Raw genomic sequence first — 21,519 nt, 5'->3', positions numbered from 1 at the left:
GGAACCTTTTAGGTCAGCCTTGGAAGCTTTGAGATCAGCTTTCGAAGCAGCCTTTTCAGTTTCATGGTGTTGGTCTACAGGTGAAGCAGATGTTACTTCATCGCTCATTCCAGCCGCTGAAGGTTCAGCAGCAAGGTGTTCGTGGTGTTCGTGATGATTGTGGTTGTGATGTTCAGTAGTAGGTGCAGCAACTTCACCGTCTGCCTTGTTGTGGTGTAGAAGTGCGTCTTGAGAAGCACGCATATCATTCTTGGATGATTTGACTGTGCTCTTGATACTGGTGGTTGAAGAATTCATCTTGGCCTTTGACGAAAACATTCCCAAAATGGATTTCTTGACTTCGGCGATCTCTTCGGCTGCAGCTTCTACTTTAGCTACTTCTTCGGCGGCGGCTTCAGTAACTGTAGCTACTTCTTCGGCGGCGGCATCAGCAACTGTTTCTTCAGCGGCAATAACTGCTTCAGCTTCTACTTGTTGTTCTTGTACGGCGGCGGCAGCTAGTTCGTTGACTGATTTCTTCATTTCATCGTTAGACTTGGAATGCTTCAAGTCCGTCTTTGAAGATGCGAGGTTGGCTTTAGATCCTTTGTGCTCGTTCTTGGAAGTAGACAGGTTTGATTTTGAGCCAGCTTTAGTAGATTCGCTTCTAGCCAATTGAGTCTTTGACGTAGATAGATGCGATTGAGAAGAAGCCTTCAATTCAGCTCTGTATGGAGATAAAGGTGCTTCTTTTATGGGTGACTTTTCTTCGTTCAAATCAGTTTTTGAAGCCATCTTGTTTGTTGATGCTGATTTGGCCGCAGAATTTGATTTCGACCTTGACAGGGAGTCAGTAGATCCGGTAGCTTTCAAATTAGATTTTGATGATGCGAGTTTAGCCTTTGATGCGTTGTTGGCCAGGTTTGACTTGGAAGCATTCTTTGATTTGGATGGTGTTGAATCGTGGACTTGTCCGGGTAGTGTGTCTATGCCTCCGAACACATTCTTGGTTGAAGCAGAGATGATGGCTTGAGATGCTACTTTAGCTGGGCTATTATGATCGTGAAAAAGTCGCGTCAGTTAGATCTCTTTGGAGAGCTGCTAAACAGGAACGCAAGTATTTTGATGAATAGATGACCTACCTTGGAGGGTTTTGAGCAGGGACCTTTTGAACAGGAATAGTGGTAGATATACGAGCAGGAACTTGAGGAGCTTGCACGGTGTCCTTTTTGACGATTGGTTGTGGAGGAGCCGGCGACACCTTTCTGTTTTCGTTGCCAGATGATACACAGTTTCCCATGGTGGTCGTGTTACGAGTATATAGTAGATTTGGGAACGTGCTAATGAGAAGAATGAATATGAATTTGTCGCATTAACGTTGAGTTTTATGTTGGAGATTGAAGGGTCGTAACATTTTTGATCTGAAATTTCCGACCCTACGACAAACGGTCTTTTGTTCGATCAAGTCAGCAGGGGTGGTTATGATTCGAATTGCTGTATTGTACACGTAATAAAGCATTGATATTTGACGATAAAGTTGCTCTGTTTTGACAGGTATTCATCCAAAGTTGAGCGCGTTGCCGTCGCACAAGCCTTACTAGTTGCAAATTCTGCTTTACTCACATTTTCCATCAAACATTCTTGACAAGTCAAGCAAGTGAATCTTATAGAAAATTAGATAACAGTTGCTATACATTTACTGACTGTCTCCTACATAATATCGTCTCTAGTAGGGCACAAAACCATATACGTTTGACTCGACATGCCTCCTCATACGAGCGTCGATGTTGATCCTCGGACAAAGGACCTATCCACCACCCTGCAGCGTCCACTTGTCATCAAACGCCATGGGGTCGAAACTGCAATGGCAATCCCTATCTTACTCTGGCCTCTGGCAGAGTCCATTCGTGATACTCTGCCAGACTCGAAGCCGACGGTCTCTGCTGACGGCGACGACAATGAATATACTGAAATAGATCTAGTTACTCAGGTTCTAGGCTTCTCTCTATCCAAGGTCACCGCTGACAATGCTTTCGAAAGACTACCTTTCGTCGCTACTGTCTTCTCCCACTTCCAACATCAATTCCTTCGCCATCACAACATCCATACCGTAGTTAGAGACATGCCTTCCGAAACTCAATCTACTATATTGAAGACATACTATGCTGCTCTCGTCGCGCTACGTAAACAGGGCCTCATCTCGCGTGAAGAATTCTTGCCATCACCATCAGCCCTAATGTCGGCTGCTGACTCGGGTAAAGCTCGTCTATTCGCTGTATTTGGTGGCCAAGGAAATATTGAAGAATACTTTGATGAACTCGTATCCATCAACGCATCATACGAAGCCTTGATCAAACCATTCTTGATCCAGTCGGCATTGACACTGGCGCAACACTCGGCTTCTGCTGAAGCCCAGAGACTCCATACTCCTCAGATTGATGTAGTCGCTTGGCTAGAAAAGCCAGATACTCGTCCTTCTACAGATGCGCTACTAGCTGCTAGTGTATCTCTACCTGTCATTGGTTTGGTCCAACTCTTGAACTATTGGGTTACCATGAAGGTCCTCGACAAGACTCCTGCTGATTTCCGTCGATACTTCCAAGGTAAGCATCATAATCGATAGCATTACGTCGTTCTAAACTTGACAAAATTGCCATGATTTCGTTTACACGTCATCTGCTGACAAGTCACTGTCAAATATGTTTAGGAGCTACTGGACATAGTCAAGGAATCATTTCTGCAGCAGTCATCTCGGCTTCAGAAACCGATAAAGAATTCGTGGACAACACTCAGAAAGCTCTTGGTCTACTGTTTTGGATTGGTGCTCGCTGTCAGGCTGCTTGCCCAACTACTACAGTCAACCCAAATATTTTGGAAGACTCTCTTGAAAACGGAGAAGGAGTACCTACTCCCATGTTGAGCATCGTTGGTACGTTTTGCTTATCGGGATCTATAGTTTGGGTTGGAAGTGAAAATTTTCAAGTTCTCGAGCTTGACTTTTCAGTCAAAAAAACATTGCAAACAAAGGCAGAATGCCAAATCGATATGGTCACATTCATTATAATTATCGCCACGGAATCCTTTGACTGACCTATCTCCCCCATCCCCAAAATTTAGGTCTTCGAGTCGCAGAAGTCCAAAAACAAGTAGATGCAACAAACGTCCATCTTCCAACTGAAAAGCAGATCGCCTTGTCACTAATCAATGGTCCTCGTGCCATCATATGTACTGGTGCTGCTCAATCCTTGTATGGTCTCAACGTCGCTCTCCGTAAACTTAAAGCAGATCCAGGAGTAGACCAAACTCGAGTACCACACTCTCAGCGAAAGATTCGATTCTCTTCTCGATTCTTGCCTGTCATGGTACCCTTCCACTCGCCCAGTTTGGCTGGTGTCGCAAACTTGTTGGATGAGGATGTCAAGGCTCGTGGATTGTCGTTTGATGCTTGCAAGCTTGCTGTGCCTGTATTCAACACCAATACTGGTAAGTCGCGTTTCTTGTGGTTGTTGAATCTGGATTCGGAGGGTAGAAGAGAGATGGTTTGGCTCGATCGATCAAATTTTTCATTGCTTGGTGACTTTTTTTCACGCTTTGATTATACTACCTGCATCGTTTTGATTGCAAATCCTCACAATATATATTTCTGTTGTGTAGGTGAAGACTTACGAGGCTCAAGGACATTGACTCGAGACCTATGCGATATGATTTGTACTCTACCGGTCAAATGGGAACTAGCTACTCGACTCGACAAAGTCACTCACTTGATTGACTTTGGTCCTGGTGGAGCATCTGGTATTGGAGGTCTTACACATAAAAATAAGGAAGGAACAGGTGTACAAGTCATCTTGGCTGGTACCTTGGATGCTCAAAAGGAAGAATTACTAGAAAAGTCTGCCATCTTTGACTTTGACCCAGCTACAGTCAAGTATGCTCCCAACTGGGCCGAATTATATCGTCCTCGTCTCTTACGTATCAAACGAACTGGTGACATCCACGTTGATACTCCCTTCTCTCGTTTAATTGGTAAACCTCACTTGATGGTCGCTGGTATGACTCCCGCTACTGTATCACCTGAATTCTGTGCTGCAGTCACTAATGCAGGATATCACGTCGAATGGGCTGGTGGAGGACAATATAACGAATATATTTTACGATTGCGTACAGAGCAAATCATGAATATGATTAAACCCGGTGAAGGCATTGGTCTCAACATGCTCTTCTTGAACTCGTATCAATGGGGCTTCCAGTACCCAACAGTTATATCCATGAGACAAGCTGGTATTCCTCTAGATTCCGTCACTATTGGAGCAGGTGTACCCAGTTTGGATGTAGCTAACGAGTTTATTGCCAACTTCCGAGCTGCTGGTGTACGACACTGTGGTTTCAAACCAGGAAGTGGTGAAATGATTCGACGTGTTATTCAGATTGCAAAGAGTAATCCAGACTTCCCTATCTGTTTGCAATGGACTGGTGGACGTGCTGGTGGTCATCATTCTTTTGAAGACTTCCATCAACCCATGCTTGAAAACTATGGTATGGGTAGATTTGACCTATTTTTCGTTTTTAAAGCGGAGACACTGGTTGCCAAAAAAAGAATCAATATCAAGTGACGAACTCACTGTTTCGCACTGTTTCAGGATCCATCCGTCGTCAACCAAACATCATCTTGATTGCTGGTTCTGGATTTGGTGGTGCTGATGATACTCTCCCATACTTGACTGGTTCTTGGTCTGAGAAGTTTGACTTCCCACCCATGCCATTCGACGGTGTCTTGTTTGGATCTCGTGTCATGGTTGCCAAGGAAGGAAATGCTAATCGTGCAGTCAAGGAATTGATTGTACAAGCTACTGGTATGTTCCAACATATTATACCAATACCAAGGTTTTCATTTTTTGCCAATCCGTTCTTACTCAATGCTTTGGTATAGGTGTCGAGAGTGAAGGTGATTGGGAAAAGACCTACCGTGGAGCTGTCGGTGGTGTCATCACAGTTCAATCTGAACTTGGTGAACCCATTCACAAGATTGCCAATCGTGGTATCATATTCTGGAAGGAATTGGATGAACACATCTTCTCTCAACCTCGTGGAGAGAAACGAGCTATTGCTGTAGCCAAACGTAAAGATTGGATCATTCAAAAGCTCAATGCTGACTACCAAAAGCCATTCTTTGGAAAGAAGACGGATGGCCATGTTGCTGATCTTCACGAGGTAGCGTATTACTATCATTGTCGCTTTGGTTCTTCTTTTGCATGATGACGCATCAGCTCGGGCAGCAAACCAGAAACTCGAATTGTTCGTCACCTCAAACTCATTTGGCTAACCTTCATCATTCCGATGTCCTTAGATGACTTACAAGGAAGTTGCTGACCGTATGGTAGAGCTCATGTACATCCGTCACCAGAAGCGTTGGTTGGATGTCTCTCTCCGCAATCTCACTGGTGATTTCTTGAGGAGAATCGAAGAACGATTCTCTCTCAACGAAGCTCCGTCCATGATCCAAACCAACAACGAATTGAACGAACCCGATACCTTCTTGGCAGGCTTCTTTGAAGCCTTCCCTCCAGCTGCCGAGCAAACTCTCACCAACGAAGATGTCCTCCACTTTTTGGCCATCTGTGGTAAACGAGTATGGCAGAAACCAGTACCGTTTGTCCCAGTAGTAGATGGTAATCTTGAATTTTGGTTCAAGAAGGACTCATTATGGCAGTCTGAAGATTTGGATGCAGTTGTTGGGAGAGATGCTCAACGTGTGCCTATCTTGCAAGGGCCTGTTGCTGTCAAATACTCAAAGATTGTCGATGAACCCGTAGCAGACATCTTGGGTAACATATATAGCTCTCATATCCAGTCTATCAAGGATATGTACTATAGTGGCAAGAATGAGAACATCCCAGTTGTCGAATACTTGGGAGCTCGTGGTGGATCTGCTCATAAACTAGCTGGTGTCAGTGTCTCTGAATTGCCAGGAGAAGAGTCATCAATTATGTACGAAATCACTCGTACATCATCGGACTTGCCAGCCGATGCCGACTACTTGGACGTACTTGCTCAACCAGACAACACATGGTTGCGAGCCTTCATCACATCACCATCTATAGTCCGAGGCCATTTACTAGTACCAAACCCAGTACAACGTATATTACGTCCTCGACCTCGTCAAACGGTCTTTGTACAGTTAGATAAGACCAAGGCTCCACAGTTGGTTACTGTATATGATGAAGGACAAACTGGTATCCCAAGCCGTCATCCAGCTCTTGTTATATCTCATGAAGGAGATAATATTACATTGACATTGTATGAGAAGCGTGATAATGATTACGTGCCTCTTCAATTCATGTTCCAGTACAGACCTGGTTTGTACCCTATTCATGAAGTTATGGAGGTATGTTACCTTTATTTGGGTTATAAACTTTCTTGCGGCGAATTTTTTTTTGTTGGCCCTCCGATCCTGACGATTCTATATTTTTATAGGGTCGTAACCAACGCATCAAATCGTTCTATGGTCAATTATGGTATGTTGATTCCAAGGCCTTCAACATGTCTACTCAAGAGACATTCAAGGCTCAATTCCGTGTTGATCGACAACGTATCTCGGACTTTACCACTATTGTTGGCAATACTGCTGAAATGTATGTATCCAATGGTAACGCTAAAGCTCCCATGGACTTTGCCATTGTTGCTGGTTGGCAAGCATTGGTTACTGCCATCTTGCCAAAGGAAATTGATGGTGACTTGTTGAGATTGGTGCATCTTTCCAATGAGGTATGTCGTTTTCTTTATCGATAGTTTTTTTTGCGCATTCTTTAATATTCGTCATCCTTTTCTTGACTTGGTAGTTCCGTATGCTCGATCAATCTGGAATGATTGAAGCTGGCGATGACATTTCAGCTGAAGCTGTCATCAATGCAGTCATCATCTCTGATGCAGGCAAGACTGTAGAAGTAAAGGCTACTCTCTTCAAACAAGGTCGTGCCTTGTTGGAAATCTTGTCTCGATTCTTGTATCGTGGCAAGTTCTCAGACTATGACAACACCTTCCGTCGTACTGTTGAGAAGCCCATGCAAGTGGATCTCAAGACAAAGAAAGATGTTGCTGTCTTGATGGATAAGAAATGGGTTAAATGGACCAATCCATCTGCTGAATTGAGTACTGGATCTACTTTGATTTTCAGATTGAATACTTTGACGAAGTTCAAGAATGACAAATTGTTTGCCAAGGTTTGTACTTGGATGCACTTGTCCTACTGACGGCTTTTTTTACTTCATTACTTACATTTACTGAACGTCATGTGTTTATCAAAAGGTGTCTACTATTGGCTCAGTATTCCTGAAAACTACACGTGAAACCGTCGAAATTGGTACCGTAAACCACGAAGAAAGTGATTGCGTCGGTAACGTCGTATTGGAATATCTCAACCGTAACGGTACTCCAATCGAACAAGCCGTATACTTCTCTACTGGTGGATACTCGATTCTGCCAGACCGTAAAGTCTTCCCAGCAGTCGTCACCGTACCCCCAAATAATGTTACATATGCACGAGCTTCAGGTGATTTGAACCCAATTCACGTCAACCCCTACTTTGCTGATCTTGCCAGCTTGCCTGGTACCATCACGCATGGAATGTGGACTTCAGCATCTACTCGAAAGTTTGTCGAAATCTTTGCGGCAAACAACCACCCAGACCGTGTAAAGGAATACCAAGTAACATTTGTAGATATGGTATTGCCTGGTGATCAATTGGAAACTAAGTTGTACCATGTTGGTATGATTAACGGTCGTAAGTTGATCAAGATTGAGACATTGAAGCTTGAATCTGGTGTCAAAGTCTTGGAAGGTACGGCTGAAGTCGACCAACCAACGACTTCATATGTCTTTACTGGCCAAGGATCTCAAGAGCCATCTATGGGTATGGAACTATACGCTTCATCACCTATCGCCAAGGATATCTGGGACCGAGCAGACAGCCACATGATCAATACATACGGTGTCTCTATCTTGGATATAGTTAAGAACAATCCGAAATCCAAGACTGTACACTTTGGTGGTCCAAAAGGTAGCCGTATCCGTGACCAATATATGGGTATGATGTATGATGTCGTTGGTGCTGACGGGAAGACGCTGTCTCGGCCACTCTTCCCTGATATTATACCATCATCGAGCAGCTTTACATTCAACCATCCAGCTGGTCTCTTGTCTGCTACTCAATTCACTCAGCCAGCTCTTGTATTGATGGAAATTGCTAGTTTTCAGGATATGAAGCATAGCGGTCTCGTACAAGAAGACTGTCCATTCGCAGGTCATAGGTAAACAAAAAAATATAAGAATGAAACGAAAAGATTGTTTGTCCTCACAACGTCTCCACTGCTCTTCTAGTTTGGGTGAATACGCTGCTCTATGCTCTGTCGGTGAAGTCTTGACGGTAGAATCATTAGTAGATGTAGTATTTTACCGTGGTATGACCATGCAAGTCGCTGTACCTCGTCATCCTGATGGTCGATCTGACTACGGTATGGTTGCCGTCAACCCTCTTCGAGTTGGTCCAACAATGGGTGAACAAGCTCTCAAGTTTGTAATCTCTGCTGTTGGTCGTCGCTCAAATGCATTATTGGAAATCGTCAACTTCAACGTTGAAAACTTCCAATATGTCGTTGCTGGTGAAGTCACTTGTCTAGATGTGCTTCGCTTGGTCTTGAACAAGATAAAGACAATGAACTTGAACTTCATCGAATTGACCAAGACTCGATCAGTCAAAGAGATTGAGCAGTTATTGAATGATATAGTAGATGGATGTCTTGCCGAATCTCGTAAACGAGCTGCTGCAAGTGGTGGAACAATCACTCAGGAACGAGGTATTGCTACCATTCCCTTGGCTGGTATCGATGTGCCCTTCCACTCGTCCTTCTTATTGAACGGTGTATCTCCCTTCCGTGAAATCCTCCGTAAGAAGCTCGAACCTCGATTCATCAACGTATCCCTGTTAATCCATAAATACATACCCAACTTGACTGCACGACCATTCGAGCTATCTAAATCCTACTTCCAGGAAGTATACGACCAAACACACTCTGTATTGCTTAAGAATGTCTTGGAGAACTGGAAGGATTCTCAACTCGTCAATCCTGCTGAAAAGCAACGATTGGGATACTTGCTCTTGATTGAATTATTGGCTCATCAATTTGCTAGTCCTGTGCTTTGGATTCAGACACAAGACCGTCTCTTCAAGGAATACGAAGTTGAACGTCTGATTGAAGTCGGTCCTGGTCCAGTCTTGTGTGGTATGGCTCAACGTACCCTCAAGTCTAAGTACGAGGCTTATGATGATGCTGTGACTCGGTGAGTGTTAGAGGTTTTCTCCGGTTTTTTTCTCATGCTGATGAAGGTGTTCATTGCTGACCATCGTTGCAATTTTTAGACGACGTGTTACTTTATGTACCAGCAAGGATGCCAAGGACATCTACTATGACTTCGAAGATGAACCTGAAGCTGCTCCTGAAGGTGCCCCAGCTGACGCCTCTGGCTCGGCCCCAGCTGCTTCTGCCTCTGCTGCTCCAGCCGCCGCTGCTACTTCTGCTCCAGCTGCACCATCTGCTCCTCGAGCTGCAGGAAATGTAACGTAAGTCCCGAGTGGCGTGCACTATCCTGCAGAATAATCTTGAATTAGTTTTTTGGCTGACACATCCTATAATCCTTTTTTATATTAGTGATGCCAATGTAACAGTATCAGAAATCATCCATGTGTTGGTTGCTCAGAAGCTCAAAAAGTCGTTGGCTGAAATCCCAATGACCAAGGCGATTAAAGATTTGGTTGGTGGCAAGTCTACTCTGCAAAACGAAATCTTGGGTGACTTGGGTGCTGAATTCGGTCCTGTCCTCGCTGACAAGGCTGAAGAAGTACCACTTGGTGAAGTTGCTTCTCTAGTACAAATGCAACACTCCGGCAATCTAGGCAAAACATCTACTACTTTGATCAACAAGCTCATTTCCGGCAAGATGCCTGGTGGGTTTGGTATGGGTAACGTGAAGGCTCATCTATCAGCTACCCATGGTCTTGGACCCAAACGTATTGAAGGTGTATTGCTACATGGTTTGGCCTCTGAGCCTCCTACTCGTCTTGGAACGGAAGGTGAAGCAAAGGCTTGGTTGGATGCTCAATCTACTTCATATGCTGCCAAAGTTGGTATTACACTTGGAGGTGCCGCCGTCTCTGCAGCTGCAGGAGGTGCTGCCGGTGGTCCAGTAGTAAATAGTGAAGACTTTGAGTTGCTCAAAGCCAAGACTGAAGCCTTGGTTCGACAACAACTCGAACAATTTGCTAAGTATCTGCAAATGGACTTGCTGGAAGGAGCTGGTTTGGCTGCCGCTGAACGGGATAGTAAAGCTGGTCTCCAAGCAGACTTGGACATGTGGATTGCTGAACATGGTGATGAATATGCTGAAGGTATTCGACCAGTCTTCTCTAAGTTGAAGGCACGATCCTTTGACTCGTCATGGAATTGGGCTCGTCAAGATGCTCTCCGTCTCTACTATGATATGATCTTTGGACGTATTACTGCTGTAGACCGTGACTTGATGAACCAAGTCATTCATCTTATGAACCGTACTGAAGATCAAGGCTTGATAGCCTTCATGGAATTCTTAGTCAAGAAGGTAGATCCGTCTATGGGTGAAGGATATAAAGGTGTCAAGGAGTATGGACAGATAGTGCTCGACAACTGTCGTGCTGCTTTGAATGCCGATCCAGTCTACAAGAATGGTGAGTTGTTTACGTGATTGCCATCGTTGTGTAGCAATGTTGGTGCATCCTGAATCTGTTCTGAATCCCCCTTTTATTAGTCGCCTACCGACCTACTCGTCCTCGTACTTATGCTACTGAAGACGGCAAACTTGTCTACAAGGAAGAACGTCGTACCGCCAGTAACATGAAGGACTATGTCAAGGATATGAGAACTGGTAGTGCGTTGACTCGTCTCCCACCCAACCAAACTGTAATCCGTAAATTCGAGGAACTCCAATCCATTATTACCTCTACTCGTGATTACAATGCTCAAAGCAAGGCTCGTCTTGATGGCTTGTTTGCTGATATTAAGGCAAACTTGCCAAACGGATTTGCCGCTACTACCGATACTCTTCCATTCATCTTCTTAAAGGAACGAACCAAGGAAGATCCATCAGCATGGGAACCTAGTGCTAAGTTGACGCAATTGTATCTAGATGCGTTGACTCAAATGGCTGCTGATGGTATTACATTCAAGGGCAAAGAAGCTTTGATGACTGGTTGTGGTAAAGACTCTATCGGTGTCGAGGTCTTAAAGGCATTATTGTCTGGTGGTGCTCGAGTAATCGTAACAACGTCTCGCTTCTCGAAATCCGTCACAGAATACTACAGGTCCATCTATGAACGTCACGGATCCAAAGGCTCTCGATTGATTGTAGTGCCATTCAATGGTGGCTCAGTCTCTGATGTCAAGGCCTTGATAGAATATATATATGACGACAAGCATGGTCTAGGCTGGGATTTGGACTTTGTCATTCCATTCGCTGCTATTCCAGTTGTTGGACGTGAAATCGACAATATCGATTCACGATCTGAATTAGCCCATCGTATCATGTTAAACAACTTGTTGCGGTTGATGGGTGAAATCAAAAATAAGAAGCAGGCCTTGGGCTATGATACCCGTCCAGCTGCTGTCATGTTGCCATTGTCGCCAAACCATGGTACTTTTGGTGCTGGTAAGTTCGTGAAAAGATATCTTGCCTGTGGCTCATCCCTTTTTGCGGTTCCTTGTCTCATTATTCGTATCCTTATAGATGGTCTATATGGCGAAGCCAAGATTGCTCTTGAAACTCTACTAAACCGATTCCACGCTGAACACTGGAACTCGTACTTGACCATTATTGGTGCTGTCATTGGGTAAGCACATGCACCGTGACGAATTTCATTTTTTTGTTTACGTCCGATTGTAGATATTAATCCATTATATAGATGGACTCGTGGTACTGGTCTCATGGCTGGTAACAATATTGTAGCTGAAGGCATTGAATCACTTGGTGCTCGTACCTTCTCTCAACACGAAATGGCCTTCAACCTGGCTGGTCTACTCCATCCCAGCATTGTCAAACTCGCCGAGACCGAGCCTGTATGGGCCGATCTCAACGGTGGTTTGCACTTTGTTGCTGACTTGAACACCATCTCATCTGGTCTCCGTAACGAACTTACCGAAACTGCTGAAACTCGTCGAGCCATAGCCCACGAAAAGCAACTTGATGAACGAGTCATTCATGGACCAAAGAAGCAAGAAACTGTAGTCGTCACTCCTAAAGCCAACTTTACCTTCCGATTCCCAGAGATGCCTAAAGCTCAAACGCTTACCCATCTCCGGGGAATGCTAGACTTGGAAAAGGTAGTAGTTGTAACTGGCTTTGGTGAAGTAGGTCCACTTGGTGGTTCTCGTACTCGTTGGGAAATGGAAGCTATGGGTGAATTCTCTCTTGAAGGTTGTGTCGAAATGGCATGGCTGATGGGATACATTAAATTCCACGATGGTCCATTGAAGAAGAACCCATGGTATACAGGTTGGATTGATCTCAAGACGGAAGAGCCACTCAAAGACCATGAAGTGAAGAGCAAGTTTGAAAAGGACATCTTGGATCACACTGGTATCCGTCTTATTGGTAAGATATTTCTCTGTTGTGTACTTTTTTTGTTTGGTTTCTGAGGAAAATACTGACTTTCTTCGTTTTATTGCTACCAACTCTATTGTAGAACCTTCCTTGTTTGATGGTTACGATCCTCAGAAGAAGATGTTCCTGCAAGAGGTTGCCGTCACAGCTGACATGGCTCCAGTCGAATGTAGTAAAGAAGAAGCCGAAGCCTTCAAGCATCAACACGGTGACAACTGTGTTGTTGAACAACAAGGTGATCAATACTTTATTCGAATTAAGAAAGGTGCTACTCTATACGTACCAAAGGCTCTTCAGTTCGACCGTCTGGTCGCTGGTCAAGTCCCTACTGGCTGGAATGCCGCTCGATATGGTGTTCCACCTGATATTGTAAGACAGGTTGACCCCATCACCTTATATGTATTGGTATCTACCGTCGAAGCTCTCGTCACGTCTGGAGTAACCGATCCATACGAATTCTACCAATATGTACACGTCTCTGAAGTCGGTAACACTGCTGGTGGTGGTATGGGTGGTGTAAGAGCTCTTCGACTCATGTTCAAGGACAGGTTTATGGAGAAGCCTGTACAGAACGACATTTTACAAGAGACCTTTATCAACACTATGCCAGCTTGGATCAACATGTTGCTCTTGTCTTCATCTGGCCCAATCAAGACACCTGTCGGTGCTTGTGCCACTGCTGCCGAATCTGTAGAAATAGGAGTAGAAACTATTGTAGCTGGTAGAGCCAAGATCGTGTTATGTGGTGGTTATGATGACTTCCAGGAAGAAGGATCATATGAATTCGCCAATATGAAGGCTACGTCTAGTGCTGTAGAAGAATATGCACATGGTCGTGAACCCAAGGATATGTGTCGACCAGCCACTGATACTCGTGGTGGCTTTATGGAGTCTCAAGGTGCTGGTATCCATGTTTTGATGGCTGCTGACTTGGCCATTAAGATGGGAGTACCCATCCGTGGTATAATCGCCTTGACCAATACAGCTACCGATAAGAATGGTCGATCTATCCCAGCTCCAGGACAAGGTATCTTGACTACAGCCAAGGAATTGAAGCTTAAGAATTCGACTCCTATGCTCAACTTTGGATATCGTCAAAAGCAACTTCGTCGTGAACGAGAACATATTCGTTCATGGGTTACCAAAGAGTATGAGGCTTTAACTGATGAAGTTGAAGCTATGAAGGCTGCTCATGAGCCTATCGACGAGACCTTTATGAAGGACCGTGCTCAATTCATTGATCGAGAAGGCAATCGTAGAGTAAGTAGCCTTGTGTTTTGGCTCAATGCTGTTTTTGGGTATTAAATCTAAATGCCTCTTTTCGCATCCTATAGGAAAAGATTGCTTTACAAACTTGGAGTCACGACTGGTGGAAGAATGATCCAAGCATTGCTCCAATTCGAGGTGCTCTTGCGACTTATGGCCTCACTATTGATGATCTTGGTATGAACTCTTGTTTTTATTGTGTTTATTCTGTCCTGCTCGAATGGCACAATTACTGACGAGGCAAATTATTCCTCCATCATCTCTCCAGGAGTTGCATCCTTCCACGGAACTGGTACCAAGGCCAACGACTACAATGAATCTTCAGTACTCAATCAACAATTAGCTCATCTCGGCCGTACTGCTGGAAATGCTTGTCCTGGTGTCTTCCAAAAATACCTCACTGGACATCCAAAGGGTGCTGCTGCAGCCTGGATGCTCAATGGTGTACTGCAAATCTTGGAAACCGGTATTATACCAGGAAACCGTAACGCCGATAATATAGATAAGGCCTTACGCAAATTCGAAAACGTATTCTACCCATCACAATCCATCAAAACAGACGGTATTAAAGCTGGTTTGTTGAAGTCTTTTGGTTTCGGCCAAGCTGGTGGTGAAGTCATGGTCATCCATCCCGATTATCTCTTTGCAGCATTAGAAGAGAAGGAATACCAAATGTATGCAGAACGTCGATCTCGTCGTGAGACCGCATCATACCAATACTTCCACGAAATGTTGACTGGAGCCGCACCATTTGTAAGAGTCAAAGCTGCAGCACCATATACAGATGAGCAGGCTTCTAGTGTATACCTCAACCCTCTGGCTCGTGCAGGCTTCGATAAGCACTCCAAGTCATGGAACTTTACAGCAGGATCTGTTGATACACCATCTGTCGATCTCGAAGTCGTCAAACTCATGACTGAATCCAGCTCTGTATTTGGCTCTACTAGTGCCGATAAAGGAGTTGGTATTGATGTACAACTGATCTCTGAAATCAATGATGCCAATGAAACCTTCCTGGCCCGCAACTTCACTACTCGAGAACGTCGATACTGTGATGCACAGCCCAACCCTCAAGCCAGCTATGCTGGTCGATGGGCGGCAAAGGAAGCAGTTATAAAGGCAGTCTCATCAGCAGCAGGCGGCAATACAATTGTCTGGAACCAAGGATCTGGAGCTCCGTTGATTGATATTGAAATCACTCGTGAAGCTGACAAGGCCCCTGTTGTGACATTCTATGGAGCGCCACTGGCAGCAGTGCAGCGTGTTGGTGTCAAGGAAGTGAAGGTGACCATCTCTCATAGCGGCAACTATGCTGGTAAGCTTCCTTCTTTGTGTTGATCGCTTTTCATTAAGTTTCTGACATTATTTTATCGTAACTAGTTGCTGCAGCTACCGCAAAGTGATCTCAAAAGGAATTGGAATAAGAATTTTGTAAACATACAACAAATATATATAAGTTGGCTGAAAATCTGATTGTTGACGCGAAAAACAAGCAGCTGCCTTTGACGAATGTTATGACAAGAGGTGGAAGAATTGTTGCACGACTTGAACACAAAATACTACGCTACGAAACACGAATACTACGCTAGAAGCATGCAGTTCGCAAGTGAACGGATTTCTTTGCTCTGGTGTTTAGTCGTAATATACAAAAATCCAAAATGTTAAGAACACGCAAAAGTCACTTAAGAAGCCCACCAAGGTCAATAACAGAGATCTAAATGGCTTCTTTCATGAACATTTTGCTTACATTCTTCGCAACAATGACTCTCAGGGGACTTTCAAACGGTGGAATCTACGGGAAGAGCATTATAATCTCATTATTTTGGTGAACAAGTAGAAAAGCATCAGCTGTAAAACACTTGTATGGGCTCTCTATATCTTTTTTGAAACAACAAAAACCTCCTTTAGAACATAGAACATAAATAAAACCACACCAACTATTGTAAATGCCTCTTGAAAGTGAGCTGGCGTATGGTCACGATCGATTTGACACCCCGAAGCTGATAATCACGTCGTTCCGACCCATACGCGATAATCACGGTTTACGATTACATTGCCATTCATGTCAGTATAGACTCTTGAGGTTAAATTGCTTCTTGTCAGATGTTGTGTAGTCTACCGAAAGCTTTCCTTTCAAGTCAAAGGTAGAAACCACCAACAAGAAAAACCAACATCCAACGAGTTCTGCTTGAGGTTACTGCTTAATTCGGCGTCGAAGTGGTATAAATGGACACAGGTACATAGCTTCCATACTTGAGTTTCGATTTAGCCTTGTTACTGTTTACTTAAATCTTCAACCAGACACAGGCGCAGTGGATGGCCCACGAGAGTATGCCGAATCGCCTGAGCTAGATAAGGATGATCATGCTAAAAACGGGGAGGTTGCTATCCTCTCGGAATTGGAATCGGCCCCCATAGACGAGATCATCGTCGGAAGTCCACTTATTGTTGACGTTGAAGCAAAAGCCAAGAAGTAAGCATTGCCGGAACTCCGAATTCATGAATGCTTTGTTTTCGTGGTGATTTGACCGTTTAGCATTCATGACTGCATTGAAGTTCAGGTGTTTAACGTGTTTACTTTGCCGGAACAGAGCTGAGAGGGGCTCTGCTTGTGAGGATTGTCGCAAGAAAAAGACACGATGCACTCATATTGGTGCTGCCGCTGCTATTCCGACATCGAGTGACGAAAAGCCTGATATGCCTTCTCAATATCAGCCTATCAAACGACGGTGCGTAGAGACTGTGATTTGACTTTGCCTTTGTGTTGACAATCCAATACGTTAGAAGCGGTGCTGCCTGCGATGATTGTCGTGCAAGGAAACGTCGTTGTCTTCATGGACTGTCCGAAGGCTCATCATCGCCATCGATGCCGATATCTCCTCCTAGAAAGAGGACCAAACCCACCCATAAACCATCGCTCAAACCAAACGACACACCAACCGCACCAGTAGTACATTCCAACTCGAACAATAGCATCAACAACATCATTCCAACCACCACCAACACCACCGCGGGCAATGTCATCTTCCTTCGCAGTACTGTTTGCGGTATATGTGCAGTTCGTGCAGGTAAAATTGCATCCAGAGTCGTCTCCTCCTCCTATTGTACAAGTTGGTCGGTATCTCACTATTGTACTTTGTCATTTTTCAGAGGAGCAAGCAGTCCAAGATTGGATTTATTGCGCAGGTTGCGATGGCTTCGTTCACGACCGTTGTCGTCCTCGAAGTGATCACCGGTCCATTTATCAGATCAAACACTATCGCTGTGAACGTTGCGAGACCACTGTCGAAGGTAAGCATTTCCTCGTATATACGTCGTGATCAATAACAGCTGCAACCAAATACTGAATATGTGATATTTTGAACAGGATCGATTCCTGTGCAACCACACCCAGTCAATATGGGACAAATCCCTCGACCCATTGCTTCAGCTTTGGCTCCCGGTGATTCAGAACAACCAAGAGTAGTGAGAAACACTCAAACAGGAGCACGGCCGACTGAAGCTACATCTCAGGCCGCAGGATCTTCGTCGTCGGCTCCTTCGCAGCAATAATTATAGGGAAATAGAACGGGAGAACACTGTAAACAGCTACGTTTAGGTATGGATCAAAGTTCGACGAGGATTGAAGTGAATACGCTGTGAATCAAATTTGTACAAATGTTTTAAACCAACGGGAAATCCTATTATAAAAGCGTGGAAGGCTTTTAAACGTAAATTGCAACTGTTGCTGTTTTTTCGTATTTGTAAATGTATCAACTTCAGCCTGGAATTACGACTCGCCAAATCGCGTAAATGTATTGAAAACTATCGTATATACCCTGTTCGGTGGTCTCTTTGCTGCGAATGAGCTTCCCAACAATCCATATTTCATTGTTTTCAACAAACCGACAGCAAGGATGCCCGCAGCTCTAGCCCCAATGCCAGCCGTCAATGGGGACGAGATCAATAATAAAGTCAAGGCCAAGCTTGCCGAGAAGAAGGCAGCCAAGAAAAAGACACGAAAGCAGGCCAAGAAGCAGCAAAAACGAGAAGGAAGCGTTGTGTCGGGCAGAGAAGGAAGTGTCATATCGCATAGCAGTGGTTTCAATGGAGATGCTACTGATACTGATAACGACGACGCTGATGTACGCTTGCCTCTAATTGATTTGTTTGTCTATTCATTTTCCAAACATTTTCCTCAAATCTTTTAGGCAAGTGAGGTCGAGATTGAATATGTAACTGAAGCTCCATTAGGAGTTGCTGAAGATTCTACTGGTGAACTCGCTGGCATACTCGAACGATTTGCTGCCAGACTTACAAGAGGCGATGATATTGAAGAGAAGCCAGAAGACACACCCGAAGAAGCTGAAAAGAAGGCTGCTGAAGAAGCTATTGCACGTAAATTGTTAGAAGATAATGATGATGAGGACAAGTCAGACGATGATGAGGCGGATGAAGAAAAGAGAGCCAAGAAGGCAAATAGAATGTCGGTTGCTGAATTGAAACAGGTCGTCAAGAAGCCTGAAGTCGTTGAGGTACGTTTATTTACAATCTGCCTTGGCTATCTGTATGTTGTGTTGTTTATTTGCATTTTTTCCAATAGTGGGTGGACATCACAGCAACAGATCCAATCACCCTCGTCCACCTCAAATCATATCGGAATACAGTGCCAGTTCCTATTCACTGGCAGCAGAAACGTAAATATCTACAAGGAAAGCGTGGTATTGAGAAACCACCATTTGAATTGCCAGGTAATTAGTGCAGTAGTCCCAGGCAGAGATTCCCTTTTTTTGCTCATAATATCACACTTGTATTCCTAGACTTTATCAAAGCTACGGGCATTATGGAGATGAGATCAGCAGTCAAGGACAAGGAAGATGCTACCAAACTTAAAAGTAAAACTCGAGAAAGGCATGCTCCAAAGATGGGCAAGCTCAGCATAGACTACCAGAAACTTCACGATGCCTTCTTCCGACTGCAAACCAAACCCAGGTTTACCATTCATGGTGATCTGTGAGTACCTTGTGTTTGGATTGCCAAGAATGAAAGCATTCTTTATGATTATCACTCCTTTGTTTGCTTCCTTCTCCACACGCACGAAAAACTCACGAAACTTCATTATTGTTCACTATCAGGTATTATGAAGGCAAAGAGTTTGAAACAAAACCGAAACTGACAAAGCCAGGGGTCTTGTCTGAAGACTTAAAACAGGCTCTTGGTATACCACCGTTAGCACCACCTCCATGGCTTATAAATATGCAACGATACGGGCCACCACCGTCATATCCCAGTCTAAAGATATCCGGGTTGAATGCACCTATACCCGCAGGTGCTCAATGGGGTTACCATCCAGGAGGATGGGGAAAACCACCAGTAGACGAATACAATCGACCGTTATATGGTGATGTCTTTGGAGTGACTCAGGTTCCAGTCGCTCATGAACATGTAGCACCCATCGAACGAGCACTATGGGGTGAAATGGAAGAAGAAGAGTATGAAGAGGAAGAGGAAGTGGCTGCTGATGAAGAGGAAGAGGAGGAAGAAGAGGGTGTCAAGGAAGAAGGATTGGCTACTCCTGTCATTGAAGCAGGTCTTGTTACTCCCAGTGGTCTTGCATCGTCTGTACCTAGTGGTTTGGAAACTCCTGAATTTATTGAGCTACGTAAAGACAGAAGGTATGACCAGAGCATTTATGGAGCGTTTTGATCCAAATGGGGGTTTTTCTCATAAAAGCTAGAGGTCCGAGTTTGTGTGATCAAACACTGACATTAATCTGGTATTAGGACGATGGATGAACAACCAAAGTCTCTATATACCGTCATTCCGGAACGAGCAACCAACATATCTGGATTTATGGGCTCAGAGCGTGTATATGATATATCAGCTGCACAGGCACAAGCTGCTGCTGTAGCTTCAACGTCCATGCCAGACCAACTTCCCAGAAAGCGCAAAGGATTCTCGTCTACTCCATCTGGTGTTGAAGTAGCACTCAATCCAGAAGACATGATGACTGAAAATGGTGTTTTGGACTCTGAGCTACTCAAGAAGCGATATGAAGAAACACTAGAAGAACGAGCTGCAGCCAATCCAAAAGAAGACTTCTCAGATCTTGTAGCTGAACATGCTCAAAAACAGAGCAAGAAACGCAAGACAGATACTGGTGGATCAAAGAAGGGCAAGGAGAAGGAGTTCAAGTTTTAGAATTTTGTGTAGCATTTCTCACTCCAAACCTTAAAATATATATATTCGTGAATCCTGTACCATCCTTTTTGTTTTGGAGGCAGTCGCTTGTTGTTATTCGTTCTGGACCACTAGAGTAGTAGTTTTTGCTGAACACATTTCACGAAAAAATCTCACGTCTCGGAGATCAACAGGTACAAGAGAGGAAAATACCAAATTCTCGGGTGGTAATGAATAGGCAATGCTGCATCCCGAGGGTCAGTTGTCAGGTTTGAAAAAAAGTCGAACGAAAAGCGCAAGAACGAAAGATAACCCCTTTCAAGCTCCTTTCAAGAGGAGAGCAAGACAGTGCCATATCGGTGCAAAGAACGTAAGATCTGAAAAAGAAAAAATAACAACGAATATCTTTCTCGGGGAGGTTTGGTAAACTGCGTCCTTCCATTCCCAACATCTAACAAACGTCGCAGACAGCCAACCAAAATCGTTCCAAGGAATTTCAAGCTAGTAATCTCTTGGTATGTGTGATATGAATGTATTTGCTGCCTCTGCGTTGATGATCGCTTATAAATCAGCTAGCACAGAATGTGTTCTGACCAAACTGGATTTTTTTAGATATATCTCCATCTAAAGATGCTCAACCTGTTTTCCACCAAGAAGCCAGTCGGTCCAGTCCTCATCACTGTAAGAACTCATCTTTGATCACTTTAACTGCAACGATAATCCGAAACCCATCGCTCCGAACGTCACATATTTTTGGTGGATTACACACCATACCCGTATTGACATTTCTCGTCACATAGGGCTGCGACTCGGGTTTTGGAGAGCGAGTATCAAGTGAGCTTGCGAGCCAAGGATGGACTGTCTACGCGGGCTGCCTGACTGATGCCGGAATCAAAGCTCACCAAGACAGAAACCTGGCGACCATGCGTCCATTCAAAATCAATGTGACGTCTCAAGATGATGTGAATGCTTGCAAGGTTATGATTGATGCCGAGTGTCCTGAGGGGATCTAGTAAGTGTGTTCGTCTGGCTTTCTTTAAAAGTTGATGCTGCCTTGTCGTCAAAGTACATTTTTTTGTATCTAAGGCTACTGGTGATGATAAATTAGAGTCGATTCTAACTGTTTTATCTCTAGCTGTATCGTCAACAACGCAGGCATTGCGGAAGGCAGTTTCTTTGAATGGTCACCAATGTCTGAATACCGCCGTGTAATGGAGATCAACTACTTTGGACCCATTATGATCATGCAGGCTCTCATTCCTGCTTTACGTCGCTTCCGTGCTGCACATCCAAGGATCCATCCCAGAATGTATGTATTGTGGTTGCGAAACAGGGTGTTTGGTCGTTTAATGTGTCTTTGTGTGTTGTTTTGCTTAGCGTCAATATTGGATCTGTGGCTGGTCGAGTAGCTACCATGCCTCTGGGAGTTTACAG

At 44.3% G+C, this 21,519-nt stretch overlaps 2 protein-coding genes across 2 annotated transcripts; both read left to right on the top strand.

The window, feature by feature from the left end:
- Positions 1–1,741: 1,741 nt before the first annotated feature.
- On the top strand, positions 1,742–15,329 carry SmJEL517_g05464 (uncharacterized protein; the record flags this gene model as incomplete). The annotated part of the gene is made up of 20 exons (XM_031171390.1): positions 1,742–2,582; positions 2,687–2,908; positions 3,097–3,462; positions 3,634–4,512; positions 4,617–4,829; positions 4,907–5,187; positions 5,324–6,361; positions 6,451–6,741; positions 6,816–7,196; positions 7,282–8,282; positions 8,353–9,312; positions 9,392–9,592; positions 9,681–10,732; positions 10,813–11,709; positions 11,788–11,890; positions 11,963–12,651; positions 12,743–13,920; positions 13,995–14,103; positions 14,195–15,241; positions 15,307–15,329. The coding sequence occupies 20 exons, from the start codon at positions 1,742–1,744 to the stop codon at positions 15,327–15,329; spliced, it is 11,772 nt and encodes a 3,923-aa protein (XP_031022655.1).
- A 2,493-nt stretch (positions 15,330–17,822) lies between these two features.
- Positions 17,823–20,106, top strand: SmJEL517_g05463 (uncharacterized protein; the record flags this gene model as incomplete). Its single annotated transcript, XM_031171389.1, has 6 exons — positions 17,823–18,050; positions 18,117–18,440; positions 18,509–18,656; positions 18,726–18,918; positions 19,041–19,580; positions 19,689–20,106. The coding sequence occupies 6 exons, from the start codon at positions 17,823–17,825 to the stop codon at positions 20,104–20,106; spliced, it is 1,851 nt and encodes a 616-aa protein (XP_031022650.1).
- Positions 20,107–21,519: the final 1,413 nt, after the last annotated feature.

This window comes from Synchytrium microbalum (genome assembly GCF_006535985.1).
Source record: "Synchytrium microbalum strain JEL517 chromosome Unknown SmJEL517_scf0050, whole genome shotgun sequence".
NCBI lineage: Eukaryota > Fungi > Chytridiomycota > Chytridiomycetes > Synchytriales > Synchytriaceae > Synchytrium > Synchytrium microbalum.
This window is presented reverse-complemented; position numbering and strand designations above follow the sequence as displayed.